Source organism: Quercus lobata, chromosome 9 (assembly GCF_001633185.2).
Source record: "Quercus lobata isolate SW786 chromosome 9, ValleyOak3.0 Primary Assembly, whole genome shotgun sequence".
In the NCBI taxonomy this organism is placed as follows: domain Eukaryota; kingdom Viridiplantae; phylum Streptophyta; class Magnoliopsida; order Fagales; family Fagaceae; genus Quercus; species Quercus lobata.
Window position 1 is genome coordinate 29,037,121 of NC_044912.1, and position 21,539 is coordinate 29,058,659.

Consider the following 21,539-nt stretch of genomic DNA (forward strand, 5'->3'; position numbering starts at 1 on the left):
CGTATGGCACATGCTTTGCCCATAAAAATAAAATAATGGTTGATTGAATTACTGAGAGCAAGAAACAGCTGAATTAAAAACAGATTCACTACAAAAATAATCATGTGTTCAAAAATCTGCTGTCATACACTGACTCAACACACTTCACATACAAAAATGCCTGAGAGAGAGAGAGTAAATTCAAATCCTTGTGAGCTTTGATTACGCAATCATCTTTTGATTTAAGGGAGTTCTACACAACAGCACAAACACCTTTTACTAGTAAATTGAATGCAGTATGTCCTTGTCAAAATTGGCCTAAAAGTACTACATAGGATCATGTAATCTATATGTGGACATTGATCAACCTGCACAAGCTCTCAAAGCATAAGGTCCATCCTAAAATGAATAATCCTTTAAATCTGACTTTAGGTCCTCCACTTCTATGTCAGCCATGCACTCATCTTCAGTAAGGGGAGGGAGTTGCCTTGTCTTGCGCTTTACGTTATGCTTGTGCCAATCACTCTTAAAGTGATCCCTGAATCCGCTGGCATCCTCGAAAAATGCATTGCATGTGCTGCACTTGTTTTGCTTTCCCTCCACCTTGGCATTCCCATTTCCGCCAGAGATAGTAGTCTTCTTTTGTAAATTTTCGCTCAGTTGGGACACAGAGTCAGCAGATTCCTTGGGTAGGCGTGATGGGCCTGATGGTGCATCATCATAATCATCATAATGATCCACATGGGTGTCCTCCTCCACATGCACAGAGTAAGCAAGGACTTCAAACCTTCCTTGCAAACTGCTTACAAATTCACTACAGTCCCGATATAAACCAGGATCCACTTCACAAATCTGCACAACATTTAAACAAACATAGAATACATAAGTAAACAGAGTTACCTTGTTTCAGAAATCTGCTTACCAACAAATAAACAACATAAACAACACAAACTGCTAAAAAGAGATTAATGATCATATATAAGTGTATGAGACTCCACTAAGCTAACTAGCATGCTGGAAGTGTACCAACTGATATTATATTGTACTTTAGGAAAAGGAAACAAAATTTTCATCTTACAATGCAAAATGCTCTTTACAGGAAAATTAAAATTTAACAATTATAAACTGCTTTTTTCGTTTTCTACATCAGAGTATAAAGGACTTCAGATGTATCTTGAATCGTAATTTTTTTGGGGAGTTAAAAACCCCCCCAAGTAACATGCTGCTTTATGTGGGTTAATTGGAGACCACTTGGGCCTATGAAGGTAGTATTTGATTCTAGGTCTGAGGAATAACACCAATAGAATTTATTAGCTAAATTGAGTGATAGTGCATAAAACTCCAAAACTTTAACTATCAAACACTAGGAGCACAAGCCTGAGAGTAATAGTGAACTAACGCTAACCTAAGCAAACTGATCTGGGACAGAATTTTTTTTTTTTTGGATATGTAATAAGATTTATTGATATAAAAAAAGAGACACCCTAGTACACAAGAAGTGTACAGGGGTCAAAAAATCAAGTACAAAAATTACATAAATCAAGAAAAGATGAAAATGATTGGTTTCGCAAAGCCAACAACCAATCCAATAAGGTTCTACAGAAAAATAACTTGAAGTCTGGCATGGATCTCTCATTATCTTCAAAACACCTGCTATTTCTTTCCCTTCAAAGACACCACATTAAACAATGGGGAACAATTATCCAGATATGTCCATTATAGTTAACAGTAAAAGACATTTGTACATTGATAACATAGGACCCGAACTTACAACAGATGGATGACTTCCAGACTCATCTTTTGAGGTGATGCTAGCATTCCAGACATTCAGTTTCTCCAGAAGTGAGGCAAAATCCTTTTCCGGAACACCAATTCGTAATCTCATTGGTGACCGTTTTATTGGAAAGTGCTTCTGAAGCTCGTGTATAACTTCCAATGCCTGAATAAGATACATCAATAGTTCAAAACACCTGAGAGTAAAATCACTGTAACAAATAACAAATTCCATGATCATCACACACTCGTTATTACACACTCACTGAAAATCGTGCTTTAAGTGTGTAACAAGATTTTCCCATTTCATAAAACCATGTAGTGATCAAAATAAAGCATATTATTATTATTATTTATTAATACCTGCTTCTTAGAGTTGCTATGAGGATCAACAGCGAAATGGATATCGCGCATAAGCCGCTCAATCATGCCAATGGTGTAAGGACGCTGAGTTTCAGTGTTGAAAGTCTTCTGCATAACAATGGTGGCGATATCGCGAAACTGATTGGACAACTGAGATTCCCTCTCCTTCCCAGCCACTTGAAGCTCTCCTTTATCCAAAATCTGCCCAATCAAACAAGCACAATAAGCACGTGAGTCAGTATTTTCAGCAAAGCAAAATAAGCCGTTCCCAAATGCACATATATCTCAATACAAAATGAAGCTAACCTAGAACATTTTCAAAAAAAAAAAAAAAAAAAAACCAAATTGAGACAACAAATAAAGGTAAAAGATAAAACAGACCTCCAAGCAAATTTGAGTCTGGTCATCAGTTCCAAAAGCTTGAAGCAATTCTTTGGACTTGGAAAGAATTCCTTTGGAGACATTAGAATAAACGGTGTGTGATTGCAACACTTCATCCAAGTCTTTCTCTCTGTTCCAAAAATTAAAATAATAATAAACAGTATGTGATTGCAAAACTGAAAATTTTCAGGTTCCATTATTAGGTTTAAATTACAAAAAAAAAAATCGAACAGTTAAAAAAGAAAATGGAGAGAGAGACGTACACGCCAGAGCGCCAAGAGAGGACCTTGTTTTTGTAGCAAGCGATCTCGAAGCGAGTGCCGTGCTTTTTGAGGCGGACCACTGCAACGTTGGTAAGCCTCTTTTGCCCTACCGGCTGCACCAGCGTCCGCGACATGATATGATTCGCTATGCCTATTCCTCACACGATGAACTCGCTTCTTTCTTTTTCTTTTTTTCGGAATGGTATTGGTATTGATTGATTGTTGCGTTTTCTGGTCGATGGGTATATTTTTGCTTTGTTTGATAAGGGATTGTTTTTATAAAATACTAGTAATAGAATAGGGGCAAAATACAAAATCAGTTTATCCTCAGCTTTGGGCTAATGCTGGCAATTATCAATTTCTATTTCTATTTCCTATATATTAAATAGCGCGAATGCGCATGTGAATAGTACTTGCTAGTATTTGTTTATTGTTTCAGCACATTTTTTTTGTTTTTGTTTTTTTGACCGACTTTGTCCAGCACCTTCTTGACCTTTTTACCCTTAATATGCAAGCAGGCTGAAAGGGTTTGTTTTGTCTTTTGCTTCTATTTTGTTTGATTTTATCCCTTTGTTAACATTTTTAGTCAGCCACCTACTCTATTGATGGACGCGAACACAATAATTAGACTTATCTCTATGGATGAACACAAATATAGAATCTAGGTAAGAGATAAGAAACCAAAAATAAATAAAATAAAATATTCAGCCATGACCAAATTGATAGAGTAAGAAAAGAAAGAAGGAAAAGAAGGAACCAGGGAGAAAGAAAAAGGCTGTCGCTAAACCTAGGCATGTACACTATCAAAAATATATAACCTTTCTTTTGGTCAATAATTCCATAAATAACTCTTACTATTGGAATGCTTATTTATTACGTTTTTCATTTTAGGTGTCGAATTGAGGTTGATTTATGTGATGAAACTGGATCATTGCTAGCTATCATGTTTGGAAACAATGCAGAAAATTTCTTAAGCACACTTATAAAATTCTATTTATTTGTTTGTTAAACTTATGAAGATATTGTTTAATAGTTCATAAATCTCTTGTTTTGAATATGTTTGAAAATATATGAAATTCTCACGTTATTGCTCTAATGGTAGGATGGAATACAAAATTTAGAAAACATTGTAAGGCTTTCTTCCGACCAAAAGTTCATTATTCATCTCAAATCTGCAAGCTATGACAATCGTGGAGAAACACACAATAGATTTAATATTATTTCCATCTTTGACGTGCCAAATGAAAGTAAATGAATACAAGCTACTATGACAAGTAAATTAAGTAAATTAATATGTATATGTGTTTGAAAACTTCACTAGAGATTAGAAAAAAACGAAATTTTGAAGATCATGGAAGCCAGATAAAGACATAATTATTACTCAATTATGTATCAATTTGTCTTCCCTTTAGAAGATCAAAGGTGTAGATATGAATACATTCGTTTTTTTTTAGACCTCATTCTATACACAATATATACTCATCTTTATAAACTACGCCTGTAATATTGAAACTCTTTTTTGTATAAAGTCTAATATGAACTACGTTATTATTATAGTCAATTTATATATATATATATATATATATAAATTCTTGTATTTAGATTTTGACATAAAATATAGCATAAAAAATTATATTCTCTACTTAATATAACAAATACTACATTTTTTTTTTTTATATGATCTTTGACAGTAAAATATAAAAAATAGCATTTACGAGAAGAGTAACAAGAACAGGGCTAAAGTATTGATATCTGAATATTTTGAAACATTTAATCATATAATTTCTAGGTAGTCCAATAATTAAATAAATATAAATAAATTCTATTTATATCCATAATTGTAATCTTTTTACTGGCTAGCACGTGCTTCAAAACTAGTGATATACAAAATACCCAATTTGGTCTTACTCACAAACGTTACTTTTTTTTTTAAAAGAATACTAAATATTTTAACACACACATGGAGAGAAGGGAGAAGATCTGGAAAAAAAAAAAAAGGCTTAAGCACAAACATTTATTAAGAATTATCATTTATCAAGCTACCTAGACATCCTTCTTAAAAAAGCTACCTAGACATATTCCAATGTTCCATCCCCCACCCCCAAAAAGAAAAAAAAGAAGCTACCTAGACATATAATAGCCCTTACACATATAATAATTGCTATAAAGCAGTTATAGAATGGAATAACTAAGGGACAAAGGGGTCGTGGCACCCCCATTTAATATAATTTAAAGTCTAAACTTTTAAAATTTTCGTTTAATTCTCCTTGAGAATGAAGTTGGTTAAAAAGCCCTCATAATTAAAAACGACCAACTAGCTTAAGCATATGCATATGCCCCCTCTTACCACAAAAATAAAAAGGCTTTCTACTTAATAAACACCTAAACTTGTTTTCACCAAAAAAAAAAAAAAAACTAAACTTAAAGAAAAACGTTATGTCCACAACACTTTCACAACAAATTTTAAGTAATAGGTTGTTATTAGTTGTTACAGGTGGACAAAAAAGTAAATTAAGTTGTGAATTCAAATTAAAACCAATAACAACTTATCATCTATAATTTGTTGTGAAAGTGTTGTGGATGTAACACTTCTCAAACTTAAATGGAATTATGGCATTGAAGGTTTTAAGTACCTAACGAAATGTTGCCAACTCATCCAAAGAGTAGAAATATTGATTAGGGTAATGGCTCTCATTCTCATTCCTTCCCCCATATTTTGGAACTTAAAAGATTGAAAATTATATTATTTCTTTTCATATTTTTTAGTTTATTTACTAAATTAAGTAATAAGAATAATTTATATTTTTTAAAAATGAAGAAAATGTAGATTAACTATATCTATATGTTTTGGTATTGATATAACTAACTTCATAAAAAAAAAAAGTATTGATATAACTAAAAGAATGGAGAACAAATTATATTTTAAAAATCATCTTTGTCTTTTTTCAATATAGCTTTAGTGAGTATTTATAATATACTGTTGAGTAATTAAGATAGCATCGAAATTGAATGCGGTATTTTTGTATCAAATTGTTTGGATTTTGTGTTTTCTTAAAGTTAGATTTTTCTCTCATCATCATAGTTGTGGGAACTAGGGTGAACTCAAGGAATCGTTGGCTTAGATTGGACCCAAAGAGGGCCCATATGAACATTAGTAAAAAGGGTCTAGGCCCAAACCAAGCGATCCAAAGAAGGTACAAATTTGAAGTCCGAGCCTAGGAGAAGGGAAAGCTCGAAAGCTTAGGCAAATGATTGAAGATTGTCAAGTCATGCTTAGGATAGTGTCTAATAGAAGGAATACTAATTTGCCCGAATGAAAGTTGGAGGAAGTTTCCTAATAAAGCCACTATGTCCTCCACATTAAATCCATTGCACCAACTAGCCATGCCGCATTTTATGACTAAATGACCTTCTGAATAGTGTCCCAATAGCTTGTTACCTACTCAACTTAGCCTTAAAAGGAGGGGAATGGGAAGATGTGACAAATATCTCACCAAGAGGATCTTTCACCCTACAAATGGACGGCTAAGATGGCAGCAATGAAACTATAAATAGGAAAAGACCCCACATGTCAAGGGGATTTGAAAAATATTAAACCTAAGAAAGAGAGATTATTGTAAACACTTGAGTATTTTTATTGCTATCACACCATAATGTGCCTTGGCTAGCACAAGAAGAGTTAATAAACAATAAAACATCGTTCATCTGTCCTTTATCTTAATTTTCAAGTCTTTCCTTGTTGAGTCTCTTTCCATTACCTAATTGTTAGCTTTAAAGTCCACTTCTACAAATTAATTGTTTCAGATAGAGGCCCAACCCGAGAGGGTTAATAAGTTTTTACCCCATACAATAGTTATCAATTTATCATTTTTTTAATAGTTCTTAAAATTGATTTTTGTTATTTGTTCTCAAAGCTTCTTCTCTTTTTGTGTGTGTTTGAAATTAGATGCCAAATAGGATATGAACAACATAGTTTTATTTATATATGGAAATTAATTGTAATCTCTAGCTTTAGAATAATGAAAATTGCTATAAAACTTAATATACTTCGATAGATAATAAACTTGAAATTTATTAAGAAATAGTAATTATCTTTTTAAAATATATTTATATTTGTTAACACTTAATAGACATGAGATTTTATTTATTTTTATATATTTATTAATTAATGGTGAATCTTTTATTCATACTCTAGACTCCTAAAAGAGAAATCCTAGCTCTGTCTTTGGTTGTGAAACTTGTAAAGTTAATACAAACTGTTCAAAAGAAATAAGGACTTGATGGAGCAAAAACTTTCAAATTATGGTAAGTGCTATTTGTACTTAGAGAGAAAATTAAAAATAAAAAGTTTTTTTTTTTTTGAGAAGGAAAAATAAAAAGTGTTGATATAAATTATTACACACAAAGGTGCAAAGGTGTGTTTGTGTGTAACTATGTATATATATGCATATTTATTATTGGTATTTCACCCTTATTCACATTTCCACCAATAAAACTTCAGCCCAGAAAATTAATGTTAGAGTCCCAAAGCAGAAGCATGACCCAAAAAACCCTAACCCCGAAATTATCATATAATCGGCATTGGGCTGGCCCATGCAGTTCATCATCCTATAAAAGGGTTTATGTTGCCGTAGCTTCGAAGCTCTCTGTTTCCTCTGTGTATCTAAAAGTGTAATTTCCATTGACTCACAGAGAGAGAAACACAAAGTCCCAACTATGCTCTCTCAAAACCAAAAGTGCAAAGCTTCTTCGGCTTCCGAAGAAGATAATCCCACTACCAATAACCAGCGCTCCGATTTCCTCGATATCTATGGACCTCAAGTACTACAATTCTCTCCCTTACCTTTTCACCCTTTCTTTCTTTCTTAATTCGAGTGCTGTACTTCTTTTTCACTACGTTATTTATTTATTTATTTTTGTCATTATAGTAATATAGAAATCCTAATTGATAATGTACATGTTTATCAAGTTGTTAGCTGAATCTTTCTTTATTATTATGTTCTTTTAATTTATGATTGGTTTTTTTGAATTGAAATGATTTATTTACTAATGGGTTTTATTCAAAAAACTGATATATGTTGCATATCAAGCTGAAACATTTTTTTTTTCTGCTGTAAATTATGAAACTTCGAATTTGACACATGACAAATGTTCATTTTCTTACTCTATCTAATTAAAAAAAAAAAAGAAATGTCTATTTGTCTAGGTTGTGGGTTCGAGTTTGAGAATCTTAGAGTGCCTGCCAACTACATTTCCGCCTTGTGCATTGGGATTGGGAAAGGGCTACTCGACCTGTCATGGTGCAGCCTAGTGGTTGGAGGCTTGGAATGAATTGTAGGCCCAAACATCCTAGGTTTGATACCCACTAGGAGTTCCCTTGGATTACCTGATATAGAGTTCTAGTGGGTGGGGTCGTGTATCTGTGGTTTATTCCCAAGGGTTGGAGGTTCCGTTTCGTTAAAATAAATAAACTTGTACTCATTTTAATCACTCCCTCTATTTTTTAATTATTGTCTCTACCAAAATAGTGGTTGTAATGTTTCACACAGCATGTTAATAGGAACAGACATAGTGTTTGCTAATTTGGGTTCTAGAGTTTCATACTTGATAGAGGGAGATCTTACCGCTCGACTGCAGTCCATTATTTTTCTTGCTGAAGGGACCCTTATGGTGAATGTGTGGATTTGAGGAAACTACTTATAAAGCTATCTTCTCTTTAGAAGTAATCATGTAAAATTTTGGGATGGTGTTTTGATAATCTGCAACAATACTTGATAAAAGCTGTTGTCTTTAAACAACTTTGTCTGATGTAAAAGAGATGCCTTTTCTTTGTACCAAGTATGCTGGTCCAGTGGGCGGTGGCTCTTGGAATATATTGAATCATATTCATTTGTAGAAGACTCATCCTATTGCAAAATTAGCTTGTCAAATGTGTGACAACACGATACTCATGCACTTGGTTCTGACGAAGTTATTACCTTAAAAGCATGCAAAACTGAAGCATGTTACACATTTTGTCTATGTCAAGAACTTACATAATAATTGTTGTATAGATTCCTTCACTATCATTATTGATAGTTTTGCCAAATTTTAACATATATATATATATATATATGGTCTGGATTTTTGCAAGTTGCTATGTCTGACATGCCATGTCCAAGCTGGAAACATGACACTTTTGTCTGATCCAAATATCATAAATCTAATTCGATGTGCCTTTACAGGGTAAGGCAGAAATTATTTTCAAGACGCCAGATGCTAACTCAACTTTAAATTTCCAAGTAGGTCTCTGCAAACAACCAAATTTATTGAAATCAATTTTTGCCAAGGAGCAAGAAAAATTTGATCAGTGTTTAATTTATGATACAGGATGTTCAAGGGCTTGTAACTTGGGTGCTTGCTGAAGGATTCTTGCCATCATGGGTTTTTATTAAGGTAAAGAAAAAAAATACAGCTGAGCCCAATTAGTTTGTTGATGATCCATAGCTAACCCAAAATTTTTGGAACTTAGACTTTGTTGTTGTTTTAAAGAAAAAAATTTACATATCCATACAACACTATCATAGTTGCATATGCTTCTGTTGTTTATTACTAGTGAGCTCAAAACTATATGTGATTCAACTAATTGCTTAGGTTAGAGATTGTCTTTATTCTCTAGCAAGATTTTCTCATATTTCTTGTGCTTGTGACCAAAATAATAGTGCACTTTTACTTCATATGAGGCCTATAGCTTGGCTGTCTTTTCCTTGTGGTTGTCTCATTGCTGTTGGTATTGATGGAAAATATGAGAGAGTGCTACTAAAGAGCTAAATATCAAAAGAGGACACATGCTGAAGGTGGCTTTTCTTTTAAATAATAGATCATGTGGCACTCGCCTATGGAGCCCTCTTGAAAATTTTAATATCTTTTGCTTCATCACAAGCACATATTCTTGAAATTTGATTTTTCAGCTCTCTAAATATATGAATGCTTTGCATCTCATAGATTTTTTTTCCGACTTCTTTTGGTCGTGGTTTTTAAAATAACATACAAGTCAATAACTACAACCCCTATTAATTGAGGTTGGCATCCTAACTAACATAGGGTAGAGCTGTAGTTACTGATACAACAATCTTATGAACTGCAGAACAAGCCTCTTATTCCAAAAGTGGTTATGCTTTATGTCCCGGGCCTGGATGCAGCTTTGTACTTATCACAATCTAAAATACTTCGTAGTTTTAAAGAATGCTGTGGCAATCCGAGGGCAGTGTTGGCTCTTAGGTTAGTAATGAATGTCTTTTCTTTTGCCCTTTCGAAATATTATTGTGTATCTTTCTCTTCTGTACAGTCCTTATGGTTTATGTTTTTTTTTTTTTTTTGGCTAGTTGTGTATCAGATGGAATGCAGACAATAGATGCACTCCTAACTTGCAAGCGGAAAAGAAAGAGAGATGAAATTGATTCAGTATCAAAAAAACTTAATCTGGCTTCTGAACAAGGTCTTTAGTCATTATTCTGTCTTGAAATCATCATTTTGCATAATGAAATTAGGTGTTCAATAATTTTGTACCTGAGAAATTTCTATTCAAACTAGTATGAGATGGTATTTCAGTAATTTGTATGAGCTATAAAGAAGGCATGAAAAGGGTTGCATGGTTATTGGCAGTGGTGCAAGTGCTTGCTTTACTACTTTTTGGATAAGTAATTGTTTGCTTTACTACTTGCTCCAGTTGGCTAGTGGTCTGTTTGAAAATTGCACTTTGTAGCAGGGCAGTTTCATTATTGCTAAATTAATAATGCAAGAGCAGGAAACATGCAAGTAGATAATTGAGCCTGCCCGGGTGGGGGGGTGTCTCTTGCATTAAAACCTTAATACCATGTATGTTTGGAGGGATTAAAACCTTAACACTATTTTTATTTGGAGGGATCGGAGGAGGGTTGGAAAGGGTTTGGAGAGAAACGAGAAGGGAGAATAAATCCCTCCATTTGGTAAAAGGAAAAAATGGAAGGAGAAGGGGAGGGAGCAGGAGGCAAACGCCCCTGGCCCACCAAAATCCTTCCAAAACGGGCAGATTGGAGGAGGGAGAGATGGCCTCTTGAGAGAAGTGTGTTAATTTTCAATTTCATCCTCACTTTAAACTGGTAAAATTAAGTCTTTTATTTGCACATTCCTTTCTCTTTTCTTTCCATCCTTCCAAACAAGAAGAGTGGGAGGTGGACTCCCCTCACTTCCCTTCTTCCCCTTCTGTCGCTCTTCATCTTTACTACTTTGCATCTCTCCTACCAAACTTGGTGTAAAGACAAATATGTACAAGATTGTGATGATCATATATCAAACAATGTATGCTGCTTCAATAGAAGTGTTTGTGGCTTTCTTCATGCTGTCAACCATTTGCATTATTAATTAACCACTCTCACCCTCATCTAGAAAGAATAGTTTCTACACCTGCCAGGTCAAGCAAACTGCAAGTGGTTTAGCAGTTTCTGGTTCAACCACCAGTTACGATGTGTCAAAAGTGGTTTACTATGAAGACAATCATAGAGAATAATGACAGCCAGTCCTGAGACCAGTCAACAGTAACAGCCCATCCAGTCAGACCAACTGGTCCAAACTAGATTTTAAATGAAGTGCACAGATGTGTGTTCATTACTTTGTCCAATGAGAAATGTATTAACTTCTTCTCAACACAATCATCTGATGAAATGGCATTGTCATTATGCAGAACGATGTGATACCAGTACAGATGTTCCATCCTGTCTCGAACTCATGAAAGATTTACCTTTCCCTGTTACATATTACACACTTACAGAGAAAGAACTAGAAGACAATGGATATTGTCTCAATCAGCCAGGTGAAATAAATATACAAATCTGATTTATCTTTAGCTATACTTATTTTGCTAGTGGATTTTTTTTTTTCAAAATATGTTAGATGGTTCTTTAACTTCTACTTTGATTAAACACAGGTTTTCTTTCTACTCTTCCGGCTCCTTCAGGATGTTCTTTCTATGATATGTTGGCACTTGATTGTGAGATGGTAAGTCCGTAGATGTCAATTTGAGTTAATAATGAGGAAATGCTTTATCATATAATAATTAGCACTGAGATAATTATAAACTAATGTTAAATTTGAGCTTAAAAGAATTCAGTGACAGAAAAATTAGCACAATCTTCTATTCATATCATAGAATACTTGTTTGTGGCTCCTTGATTGGTAGAGTTTCCATTTATTGTATCCTATGGGAGTCAATAGTAGCGTTGCTTGTTGGCATGAAAGCAAACAGGTGAAAAAGTGATCTTGTCAGTATTGTTAATTTTTTGAGTGAGGATTATGACCTATAATTGCTTAATTTGATGGCAATTCATTATTGAGTGCAAAACAAGATTTTAGAAGTTGACGTCATGATGCCATTATGTGTATATTTGATGCTTTTGTCGATTTCTTTTTGCCATTTTGTCCCACTTGAAGTGAGAAGTAAGATGTCCTCTGTCTTATATTATAAAACCTTCAGCTACATTGCTGATTCTTTGGCTTTGAGTGAGGTATTGATGATTACTTTCTACCTTCACATTTCTAATTTGTGCTCATTGATGTTAAACTCTTTTTCTTTAAGGTGTCCTGAGGGTAATTTTTACCCTTAATGACCTATATTGATATATATTAGAAAGCGCTTTGATCATTTGATAAACTCATGTTATGGCATTTTTCCCTGTAGCACCTATTTAGTTTCTTTCCTATCTTCTCATTTGGTTTTTCCTTTAACGGCAAATTCCAATCTGTCTGTAAGTAAACTTGGCTCACTTTATAGGTCATTAAGCTGAGTCAGGTTTTTTGTTATTTAATATTAAAATCCTGTTGTATTTGTATTAAGAAGTTGAAGTAACCTCAGCATTATCTACATGAAAACCTAATTTACAAAAAAGGGGAAAACTTGAGGTAACCTCTTGACGCATGAATTTCTTTCCATCATTATTTTTTTGTGCTTGGACTTGCTTTGCTTTTTCCTCCCTTTTAATTCAGTGACCTTTGAATTTGTAATTACCTTTCGTAGTTAGGTTCTTGCATGATATATGTGAGCAATTGTTTTTTTTTTTTTTGGTCTTTATTTTTTATTTATATTATGTAAAACTCGAGCAACTTTCCTTCTAGCATCATAATTTCTCAGAATGCCTAATTGATTTTTTATTTTATAGGCTCAGTGCATTAATGTCTTTACTTTTTTTCTGGTTTATTCATTCTATAAAATTATACTGCAGAAGACATGCAAAACACAATTTGGTCTGCTTTTGTGGAATTTCCTACTAGAGAGTAACATATGTTTGAACTTCAAAATTCAAATTTAGGATGTTTATCTGCTGAACATTGTCTTTTGAAAGCATGTTTTTTACTGCCCTGCTTAAAAATTGAATATAATTTTTTTTTCTACTTTCTAGTTAAGAGTCACTGTGCTATTTTAAATGTGTCTTCTCTTCATATGACTTGTTGGCACTTGATAGTCACAGTTCAGCCTTTTCTTCCATAGCAGATAGGTCATTTGTGCACTTACATTTTCCTGATCTTTTTTTTTTTTTTTTTAGTGTATCACAAGTGAGGGTTTTGAGCTTACAAGAGTGACCTTGGTGGATATCAGAGGAGAGGTATGCTCTATCTAATTTTGTTTTTATCCCTTTTTTGCAAAAGGAATTGGATTATCATAAACATGTTTTGAATGTAGAATATCTTTCTGTTGATTTCAGTCTCATTTTTGTTACACTAAAAAGTTGCATTTAGTTGCCTAAATGTTCATTTGTCTTGTGTGATATGCTTGCGTAAGTTTGTGTGAATGAAATTCATCCTTATGGACCTTATCATGTTCCATTGCCCAATGTGGTATGGCATTGATATTTCTCATTTTCAATTTACACTAGGCTTCTCTCAGTCTCACCTTACTAATATATTTATGTTTCATTGTTTTGTACTGAAGTTTGTAAAAATGGAAAAAGCTGGTTTTTTGAGGTACCTTGTATCTTGATGATCCTCCCTAAATAGCAGCTGCATTTTGTTATTGATATATAGTTTTGAAGATATTGGGTTTATGTTATTTATGTTAATGTAAAATGGCCCAAGAGGCCCAATATATTGTAAGCCCATGTAAGGCTTATATATACCCTACTATAGTTCATTGTAATCAACACTTGAGAATACAATAAAGATATAGCCGCCACGGTTTTATCCAGTGGATGTTGGCCATTGGCCAAACCATGTAATCCCTTGTGTTCTTCTCTCTTTCTTGCTTCCGCTTTTCTATATTATTTTATTCTTGTCTTTAACATAAAGCATGCTTGTATCTTGTAACCCTTTCAATACTGGTATATTATTACTAATAAAAAAAATATCATCATCACTGACATCATCAATGACTTATATCGCAACATGGGGTTCACAATGTGTCAAAGTATTGTATTCAAATTTCAAATACATTGAGATACAGCTCGTCCAAAATTTTGACTGTCCATTCTTCATTAAATTTTAGTGTAAGTACTAAATACCTAATTTTTGTTTTCTTTTTAATTTTATAATTAAAAAGCAGTATCACTTGGTGTTAAACATTTGGATGGGAATGAACGTTATTTTTCTTGGATGTCTAATTAGCCATGACTGAATTTTTCCAGGTTGTGCTAGATAAATTGGTTAAACCATCAAACACTATCATTGACTACAACACCAGGTACCCTTTCGTTTGAGCTTCTAGTAGACATTTATACACTTTTGTTTGAGCTTTTGGTAGACATTTATTTGGATATTTTTGAGCTGATTTTTAAGAAATGAACTCAACAGAAATATTTAGGTTTTTGGATATCTTGCGTTTTCATCATTAAAGCAAGCTGTAATGCTAAGCAACTTCGTTGGAGTTTTAGCAACTTCCCATGATACATATTGATGTTCCCAGTATGTATCATCAATATTGTCTTTTTATTTATTTATTTATTTATTTTTTTAAGTAGGACTGTTTTCTTATTTTATATATCATATACTATATAATAAAAGTTGAGTCCTACACGCTGTGACTCTGCCAATTGGATGTCCTCTCTCTCTCTGCATGTATGTTATCAGTTTTCATGAGTGTTCATCATCATGAACATGATGTTCATTTTATTCAATAAAATTTTATTTCCTATTTTAAAAAAAAGCATATATATTATCAGTGTCAAAAGTGATTTGACTTGATTATTTTCCATTGATAATAATTCATTGTGGATATTCAGGTTTAGTGGAATCACATGTGAATTGCTAAATGGGGTGACTACAAGTCTTAAGGAAATTCAGGTTTGTTACTTGGGTGTATGCTTACTTGATTAACATGATTGTATGCTGTTGCTTCACTGATTGATTGCATGTTAAGACTACTTTTTTTATTTATTTACAGTTGCTTCCATGTTCAGGAAGATTTTCTAAAGCTGGTTTACAAAGAGACCATCCTTGTTGGGCATTCCTTGGAGAATGACTTGTTAGCATTAAAGATCTCTCATGGTTTGGTGATAGATACTGCAGTATTGTACAAGCACCCCCGTGGTGCATCTTACAAAACTGCTCTAAGAGTTCTTGCCAGGAAATTTCTTTCTCAGGAGATACAGCAGTCAGGCAATGGTCATGATAGTATTGAAGATGCAAAAGCTACCATGGAACTAGCACTTTTAAAGATTCGATATGGCAAGTACTTCTTTTCCATTGAACCATTAGCAAATGGAAATTTGGGCAATAGTGGAGATTTGGAGAATTAATAGTTTGATTATTTGATAGTTCCAACTTGGAAGATCTTTAAGAAAAAAATAGCTTATACACACACACACATACATTCATTAAGAAAAGCAGGTGGAAGATATTAATTATCATCTTTGCAAGATTTTTGCTACTTTAAAACAAAATTGGGCTCATTACACCAAACATAGTCCTTGTGAAGAGCCATATCTCAACTACATGTGGTTCCCTATTAATTGAGGCAGGGAATGGAGCCACTATGTAGAAGTTTCCAGTGTCATGGAGGATACTGGTGGAGATATAAATGTAGATGTCATTGTCATTGTGGCTATATAATACTCATATCTTGTCTGTAACAACCTATGTTCTCAGTAACTTATTATGAAACATAGGGAAAATATTTATCTGTTAAAATATATTTAAATTTTCTTTTGTAACCCGTTTAGAGGTTATAGTTTACACTTGTACTTGCTCTTATTTTCTTTTCTTTTGGAATTAGGACCTGAATTTGGTTCACCTCCATCTTACATGCGGGAAAAGCTCCTTACAATTTTGAGTCAGTCTGGCAAATCCTCTTCTTTTATTGATGATATCTCCATAGTGAAGCGATACACCTCTGAGTTATCCCATGCATTTCCTGTGTCTTCTGATGAAGAAGCTCTAGCAAAGGCCAGAAAGGAGGTAGATCTTTATAACGGGTTGTAAATGTCCCTTTCTCCTTATGTGTTAACCATCTACGTAACAAGCTTGTTACATCTCTTGTTACTTCCAGGTGAAGAATGAACGGGTGCACTTTGTCTGGACTCAGTTCTCAGAACTTAATTCCTATTTTAGAAAACAAGCAGAGGATGCAGAGAAATTAAATGGAAGACTTGCAGAGATGATGTCATTGCTTACATGTCATAAGAAGTCTGCTAACAAAAAAGGTGTCAAATGCAGCATCAAGCCTGAACTAAAGGAAATTCTAACCCGCTTGGATGCTAGAATCCGCAGCCTCTATGCCACGTTACCCACTAATGCTATGCTTATAATTTGCACTGGCCATGGTGACACAGCAATCGTCCATAGGTAATGCTTGTTGGATCTGTTTTATGCATTTACTATGCCATGTTTCCTTTTTTTGCACTCCAAAAAAATATAACTTTTTATTTAAATGCCAATAGCCAAGTAATTGACAACATATTTGGACCAATATTTCCTTATACCCACATTCAGATGGTTTTTGATATGTTTGGAATCCATACATTATCTAGAGGAAGCCAGCCTTGTATTCTTCTCTTGCTTTAAAAAAACACACACACACACACAACTATCATGTTTAATTTGGTGCCACTGCTACCAGCTTAGAAGAATGATTATCAACTTAAACACAACAAAATGCTACCACTTTTGTATTGTTTAGCTTCTTTTCTTAAGTAATGAACACATTTGTTAGTGGTAGTGGTACAATTCGCTCATTCTCAGCCGGATGTTTTTTTATTATTTATTGGTAAAATTACATTTGCAGGTCCTGAAGTTGAGAAAATGAAATATAGTTTATGCCAATAATGAAATCTAACTACAAAAATATCATTAGACATGTTATCAAATTATGGCACTCATGACAAGTTCTACACTAACTTCACGTCATCTTCCTCGACCTCCTTTATTAGTAAATAAACATGTATTAAAACAAAAAAAATTCTGAATCCCGATTCCTGCAACCATCCCCTAAAAGCCAAGCTTTGTGAAAGTTTGCCAATGCCACCTCCCAATCTACCATTCTAAACAACTCAGCCCACAACCACAATACTGCACAAATTTCAATACTTTTGAAATCAGAGCATGCCATTCATCACATCAAGAAACCAAACTTTGCCAAACTGAAATTCTGTCCACCTTTGGTTTTGTTTCTAAAAGTGGTTGAGAAATCAGAATAAAAGATGGTAGTGTTCTTTAACCTTATTGTGAGCTCTATTTCAGTGTTTCTCCACCTACGAGTTTCAGCGTCTCTTTTTTATTTTTAAATCTTATTTTGATCTGTCAGATTATCGACAATCCATGACCTGGACAATGATTGAGTATTTTAGGTGATGAATCTAGTGATAGGTTCTGCTAGTGTGGTGGAATTGGATCTGGGTTGCAGCTTTTGCCAATCACCTCTCTCTCTCTGTGACCTGCCGAACTTTGGTGGGTTATTGAATATAATGGAGAGTGTCTGTGAATTTCACTCATTTCCTCACCACCAAAGTTCATTTACTGTTTTAGTGGCGAGCAAATTGAGAGATGAAGTTCCCCCTTCCCCCCTTTCTTTTTTTAGTAGACTTTATCTTCATTTAAATTTAAAGAGGTTGGAAGGAGATCATGTAAAGTTGATTTTGTAAAACTTGCTTGGATTGGCATGATGTGATTTTTAACGTGTTGAGTGACTTTTGTGGCCTAAGTTACATTAAGCTGTGAGCTATTTACCCCTATTTCCTCAACTTCAGAGGGTGGGGGGGTGCAAGTCATAAACTGGAACTAAAAGGGGTGACTGTTTTAGGGCCTAGCCAAGATAGGTTTAAATATAAGTTCCCCTTATAAATATACTGTTACAGGGAAATCCGATAAATTCATACACCCTTGGTAAATCAAAACTGCATTTGTTTTTACTATGAAAATCAAATTGGCCTAAACATGCACTGACTTAATTTTAGGCATAAAATTAGGTCCGTATAAGAAGGATGTCATTAGATCTCAAATATTGAGGAAAAATGTTTCTATTTGTCTTCAAGTGGCCACTACCCCATAGATTGGCTGGTCTTGCACCTCCATTCAGCTCATAGTATCTATTACTTCAGTAATAATAGGGTTGAGCACACTTATGGTCCTTGTGCATTGTAATGCACGCCTCCCATAAATGCTACATCTATGGTGTGTACACATCATAAAAGCATTGTCATCTAGGAAAATTCTGTAACCTGAATTTTACTGCCATCAGGAATTGTATTATATATATTTGATGGCAAAAATCAGTTACACATTGACTAAATTGAAACCACCAAAAAACTTAAGGGCATACATGTATATTAGCCCATAGTAGTAGCATAATGATAAGAAAAGTTTTTTCACTTTAGAGCACTACCATCAGGTGTGCCAAATGCCAAATTGGCATTTGGCACACCAAATAACAAAAATAGACCCTCATGAGGTGTGCCAAATGCCAAAAAATTTGGCACACCTCTACAGTACCGTCTCAAATATGAGACGGTACGGACACGTGTTATAAATTTTTTTCCTTATTTTATTCTCTTCTCTCTCTCCGCAGCCCAGTTCTCTCTTTCTCTGCTCTCTGGTCTCCGTCTCTCCTCTCCATCTCTCCGTCTCTACGCCTCTTTCTCTCTCGTTTTTTTTTTTTTTTTTTTTTTTTTTTTTTTTTTTTTTTTTTTTTTTTTTTTTTTTCCTGAGAAGGCGATTCCGATCTGAGTTTCATTTTCTTTATCTCTCCGTCTCGGCGCCTCTTTCTCTCTCTGTTTTTTTTTTTTCCTGAGAAGGCGATTCCGATCTGAACCTTTGCTCGCCGATTGAAGCTCGCCAATCTGAACCTCTGCTCGCCGATCTGAAGCTCTGCTCGCCCAGGGGTGGTCGCCGATCTTTGCTCGTCGTCCTCCACAGTTGCCGTTCTTTGCTCGTCGTCCTCCACAGCTCTTGCCGCCGATCTCGTTGCCGATGGTTGGTTGAGTTTGGTCATTGATTGATATATTGGGTTTGGGTTTTGTTGAAGATTGAGTTTTTTTTTTTTTTTTGGTTGAGGTTTTTGGATTTGAAATTTGTTGGAGGATCCGGTGATTGTGGTTGTTGTGGCGGTGGTTGTAGCGGTGGTTATTGTTGTGGTGGTGTTTGTAGCGGTGGCTGTTGGACCCGGTGGTGACTGGATTGTGCATTTGTATTTTTGCTGTGTTTTGGATAAATATATTATTTTAATGGGTAGGAAATATTATTTTAATGTATAGAATTGAAGTACAGAACATCTGATAAATGATATGTTGTAAAATGATGTTCTAAAATGATAAAGTGGGTTTTTGGTGTGTTAAAATGACATTTTTTTTGAGAGAGCTGATGAGAATGCTCTAAGAGAGGGAGCGTGCTCATTCGAAGTGCACAGATAATACAGGGGTAGATATTGATGAAATCATATAGATTTTGAATAGTTGCATAGCATTTCATAGTAAATATATTTCAATTTTCCTTCTACTAATTGCAATTACTCTCCATCTGATGTTTGTTCTCTTTTCTCTCCCATGGATGAAGATTGAGGAAAATGCTTGCAGAGAAGAGTGAAACCAGTCTATGCCGTGAGAAGCTGGTAAAGGTATTGGAAGAGCTCCAGGCCCAAGCTGAGGTGGCTTTGTGTTTTGTAGGTGTGAAGAATTGAACATAAAATATATGCACGTCTTAAATTTGTTCTCATGATCTTGTATTTTAGCTAGCATTTACCCTAGGAGTGAGGCTTTCAAAATTTTGATAGAAATAGGGCATGATTACAATTGTTGGAAAAAATTGTAAAATTTAGTCGTGACAGGACCAGTATTTGATGTTCTGTCGGTGTCAACAGTGCAAGTGATAAAAAAGTGTGTCCAATCTCATTTTTGCCTTCAAAGAGCAGGTATTCTACTGACTTTTCATTCTAAATTCTTTGAAAAACTATTCGTGTTAGACCTATGTAATTGAATATCCTTATCTTGACACAATAACACTCATGTAATCGAATATCCTTATCTTGACACGACACTATCGCGATCCACCAATAAAAATTGTCACTCTTATTTGTTATTTTACCCATATCGACTTCCATTTCTTGTGGAAAGTTTTGAGTTGATAATATCTACCTCCATTAACCACCCTTAGAAACAAACAATCTTTATTGAAGCATCATTGGCCCCCCCCAAAACAGCATCTCTAGTTTTCACATGAGCAAATTTGAATAGGAATAAACCTTTTTGTCCATTTGAGAATACTTGGACTACACCATATAGGATTCATAGAGCCTTTACCGACATCTTCATCAGGAGGTATGGCATCGAGTTTTCTAGAAATTGCCCCACAAAGATTCAAATTTCACTTAGCATTAATTTCTTCCACAACTTTAGGCTTTAGCCGGAGGTTTCACAACTAGCCCTCCATTCACACTAGTGTGAGAGCAAAGCAAAATAGTCAAGCTTTGTAGGCTCTGAATGTTCCTAGTGGCAGAGTTGCCCCCAATTCTTATTTTCAACAATTCCTTGGCTTACACGTCCATACATATTTTTCTTTATTTTATCTTTTTTAAAAAAAAAACTTGTTTTTTTAATTTTTTGAAGAAAAAAAAAAAAAACATGTTTTCTATAGTATAAAACACGTATTAAACGCATGTTTTATTATACTTGTATGACAATTAAATTATCAAAAAATTGTTTTAAAACTTTATTGACATTATAATTGTTTATTTTGTTTAGGTGTGTTATTATAATGACAATGAAATTATCAAAATTAATATTTTTAGTTCCATATTTTTCTATTTATATTAAAATCAACATTTTCATAATTTTATTATAACCTTGAATTTTAATTTATGAAGATATTTCTCTAATTTGAATGATTAGGTAATATCATAATATGTACGTATGTTAATTAGATTTAAAATAAAATAATTTTAAATTATAATGATATGAGACAATAAATACTTTTTTTTTTTCTTGCTAAATAAGTGAATGGAGGAATAAATGTTTAACTGGTTATATAATTTTCCTGAAAACATAACTAAAAATTGAACAGATAAGTATACTAAATACATTAATGCTCAATTAGTTGTTTTTTATTTTTTATTTTTTATTTTTTAAAAATTTTTATAATCTCTTATAAAATTATATTAAGATAACATAAATGTACTATTAAATTGTAATATAATATAAGAAATAACTTAACATATATTTTTATTCAAATTTCTAAAATATTTGTACCTATATTTATTTTTTTATTTTGTGTCTTTTTTTAAATTTCTTTTTTCTATAAAATATCGAATATTTGGGGTTTCTTTTTGTATATTATATTGATGATCCAATCCGC

The 21,539-nt window shown here is 33.7% G+C and overlaps 2 protein-coding genes across 3 annotated transcripts; one reads left to right on the forward strand and one right to left on the reverse strand.

Annotated features, from left to right (window-relative positions):
• Window positions 1-105: 105 nt before the first annotated feature.
• On the reverse strand, window positions 106-3,109 carry LOC115961033 (ribosome maturation protein SBDS). Its single transcript, XM_031080082.1, has 5 exons — window positions 2,760-3,109; window positions 2,497-2,626; window positions 2,116-2,316; window positions 1,751-1,918; window positions 106-831 (listed from the first exon to the last, which is right to left on the reverse strand). Exons 1-5 carry the CDS (start codon window positions 2,891-2,893, stop codon window positions 379-381), a joined length of 1,086 nt encoding a protein of 361 aa, XP_030935942.1. The 5' UTR covers window positions 2,894-3,109; the 3' UTR covers window positions 106-378.
• Window positions 3,110-7,250: 4,141 nt separating this feature from the next.
• Window positions 7,251-20,150, forward strand: LOC115960316 (small RNA degrading nuclease 5). Of its 2 annotated transcripts, none has more exons than XM_031079141.1 (14): window positions 7,251-7,580; window positions 8,984-9,040; window positions 9,129-9,194; window positions 9,886-10,019; window positions 10,124-10,236; window positions 11,461-11,589; window positions 11,704-11,774; window positions 13,316-13,375; window positions 14,390-14,445; window positions 14,984-15,044; window positions 15,161-15,428; window positions 15,976-16,157; window positions 16,249-16,544; window positions 19,746-20,150. In XM_031079141.1, the coding sequence occupies exons 1-14, from the start codon at window positions 7,476-7,478 to the stop codon at window positions 19,867-19,869; spliced, it is 1,722 nt and encodes a 573-aa protein (XP_030935001.1). In that variant the 5' UTR covers window positions 7,251-7,475; the 3' UTR covers window positions 19,870-20,150. The 2 variants fall into 2 exon arrangements, with proteins under 2 accessions (XP_030935001.1, XP_030935003.1); XM_031079143.1 differs by having other exon boundaries at window positions 7,566-7,580; window positions 8,984-9,044.
• The last annotated feature ends 1,389 nt before the right edge of the window (window positions 20,151-21,539 follow it).

What these genes read in the sequence shown, in the direction of transcription:
- LOC115961033 (XM_031080082.1), bottom strand. Translation starts at nt 2,893, where the DNA reads ATGTCGCGGACGCTGGTGCAGCCGGTAGGGCAAAAGAGGCTTACCAAC. An exon ending in CTCTCTTGGCGCTCTGGCGT is followed by an intron (nt 2,627 to 2,759) that starts GTACGTCTCTCT and finishes TTTTTGGAACAG; the next exon opens with AGAGAAAGACTTGGATGAAG. An exon ending in ATAGCAACTCTAAGAAGCAG is followed by an intron (nt 1,919 to 2,115) that starts GTATTAATAAAT and finishes TATCTTATTCAG; the next exon opens with GCATTGGAAGTTATACACGA.
- LOC115960316 (XM_031079141.1), top strand. Translation starts at nt 7,476, where the DNA reads ATGCTCTCTCAAAACCAAAAGTGCAAAGCTTCTTCGGCTTCCGAAGAA. An exon ending in TGGCACTTGATTGTGAGATG is followed by an intron (nt 11,775 to 13,315) that starts GTAAGTCCGTAG and finishes TTTTTTTTTTAG; the next exon opens with TGTATCACAAGTGAGGGTTT. An exon ending in GACACAGCAATCGTCCATAG is followed by an intron (nt 16,545 to 19,745) that starts GTAATGCTTGTT and finishes CCATGGATGAAG; the next exon opens with ATTGAGGAAAATGCTTGCAG.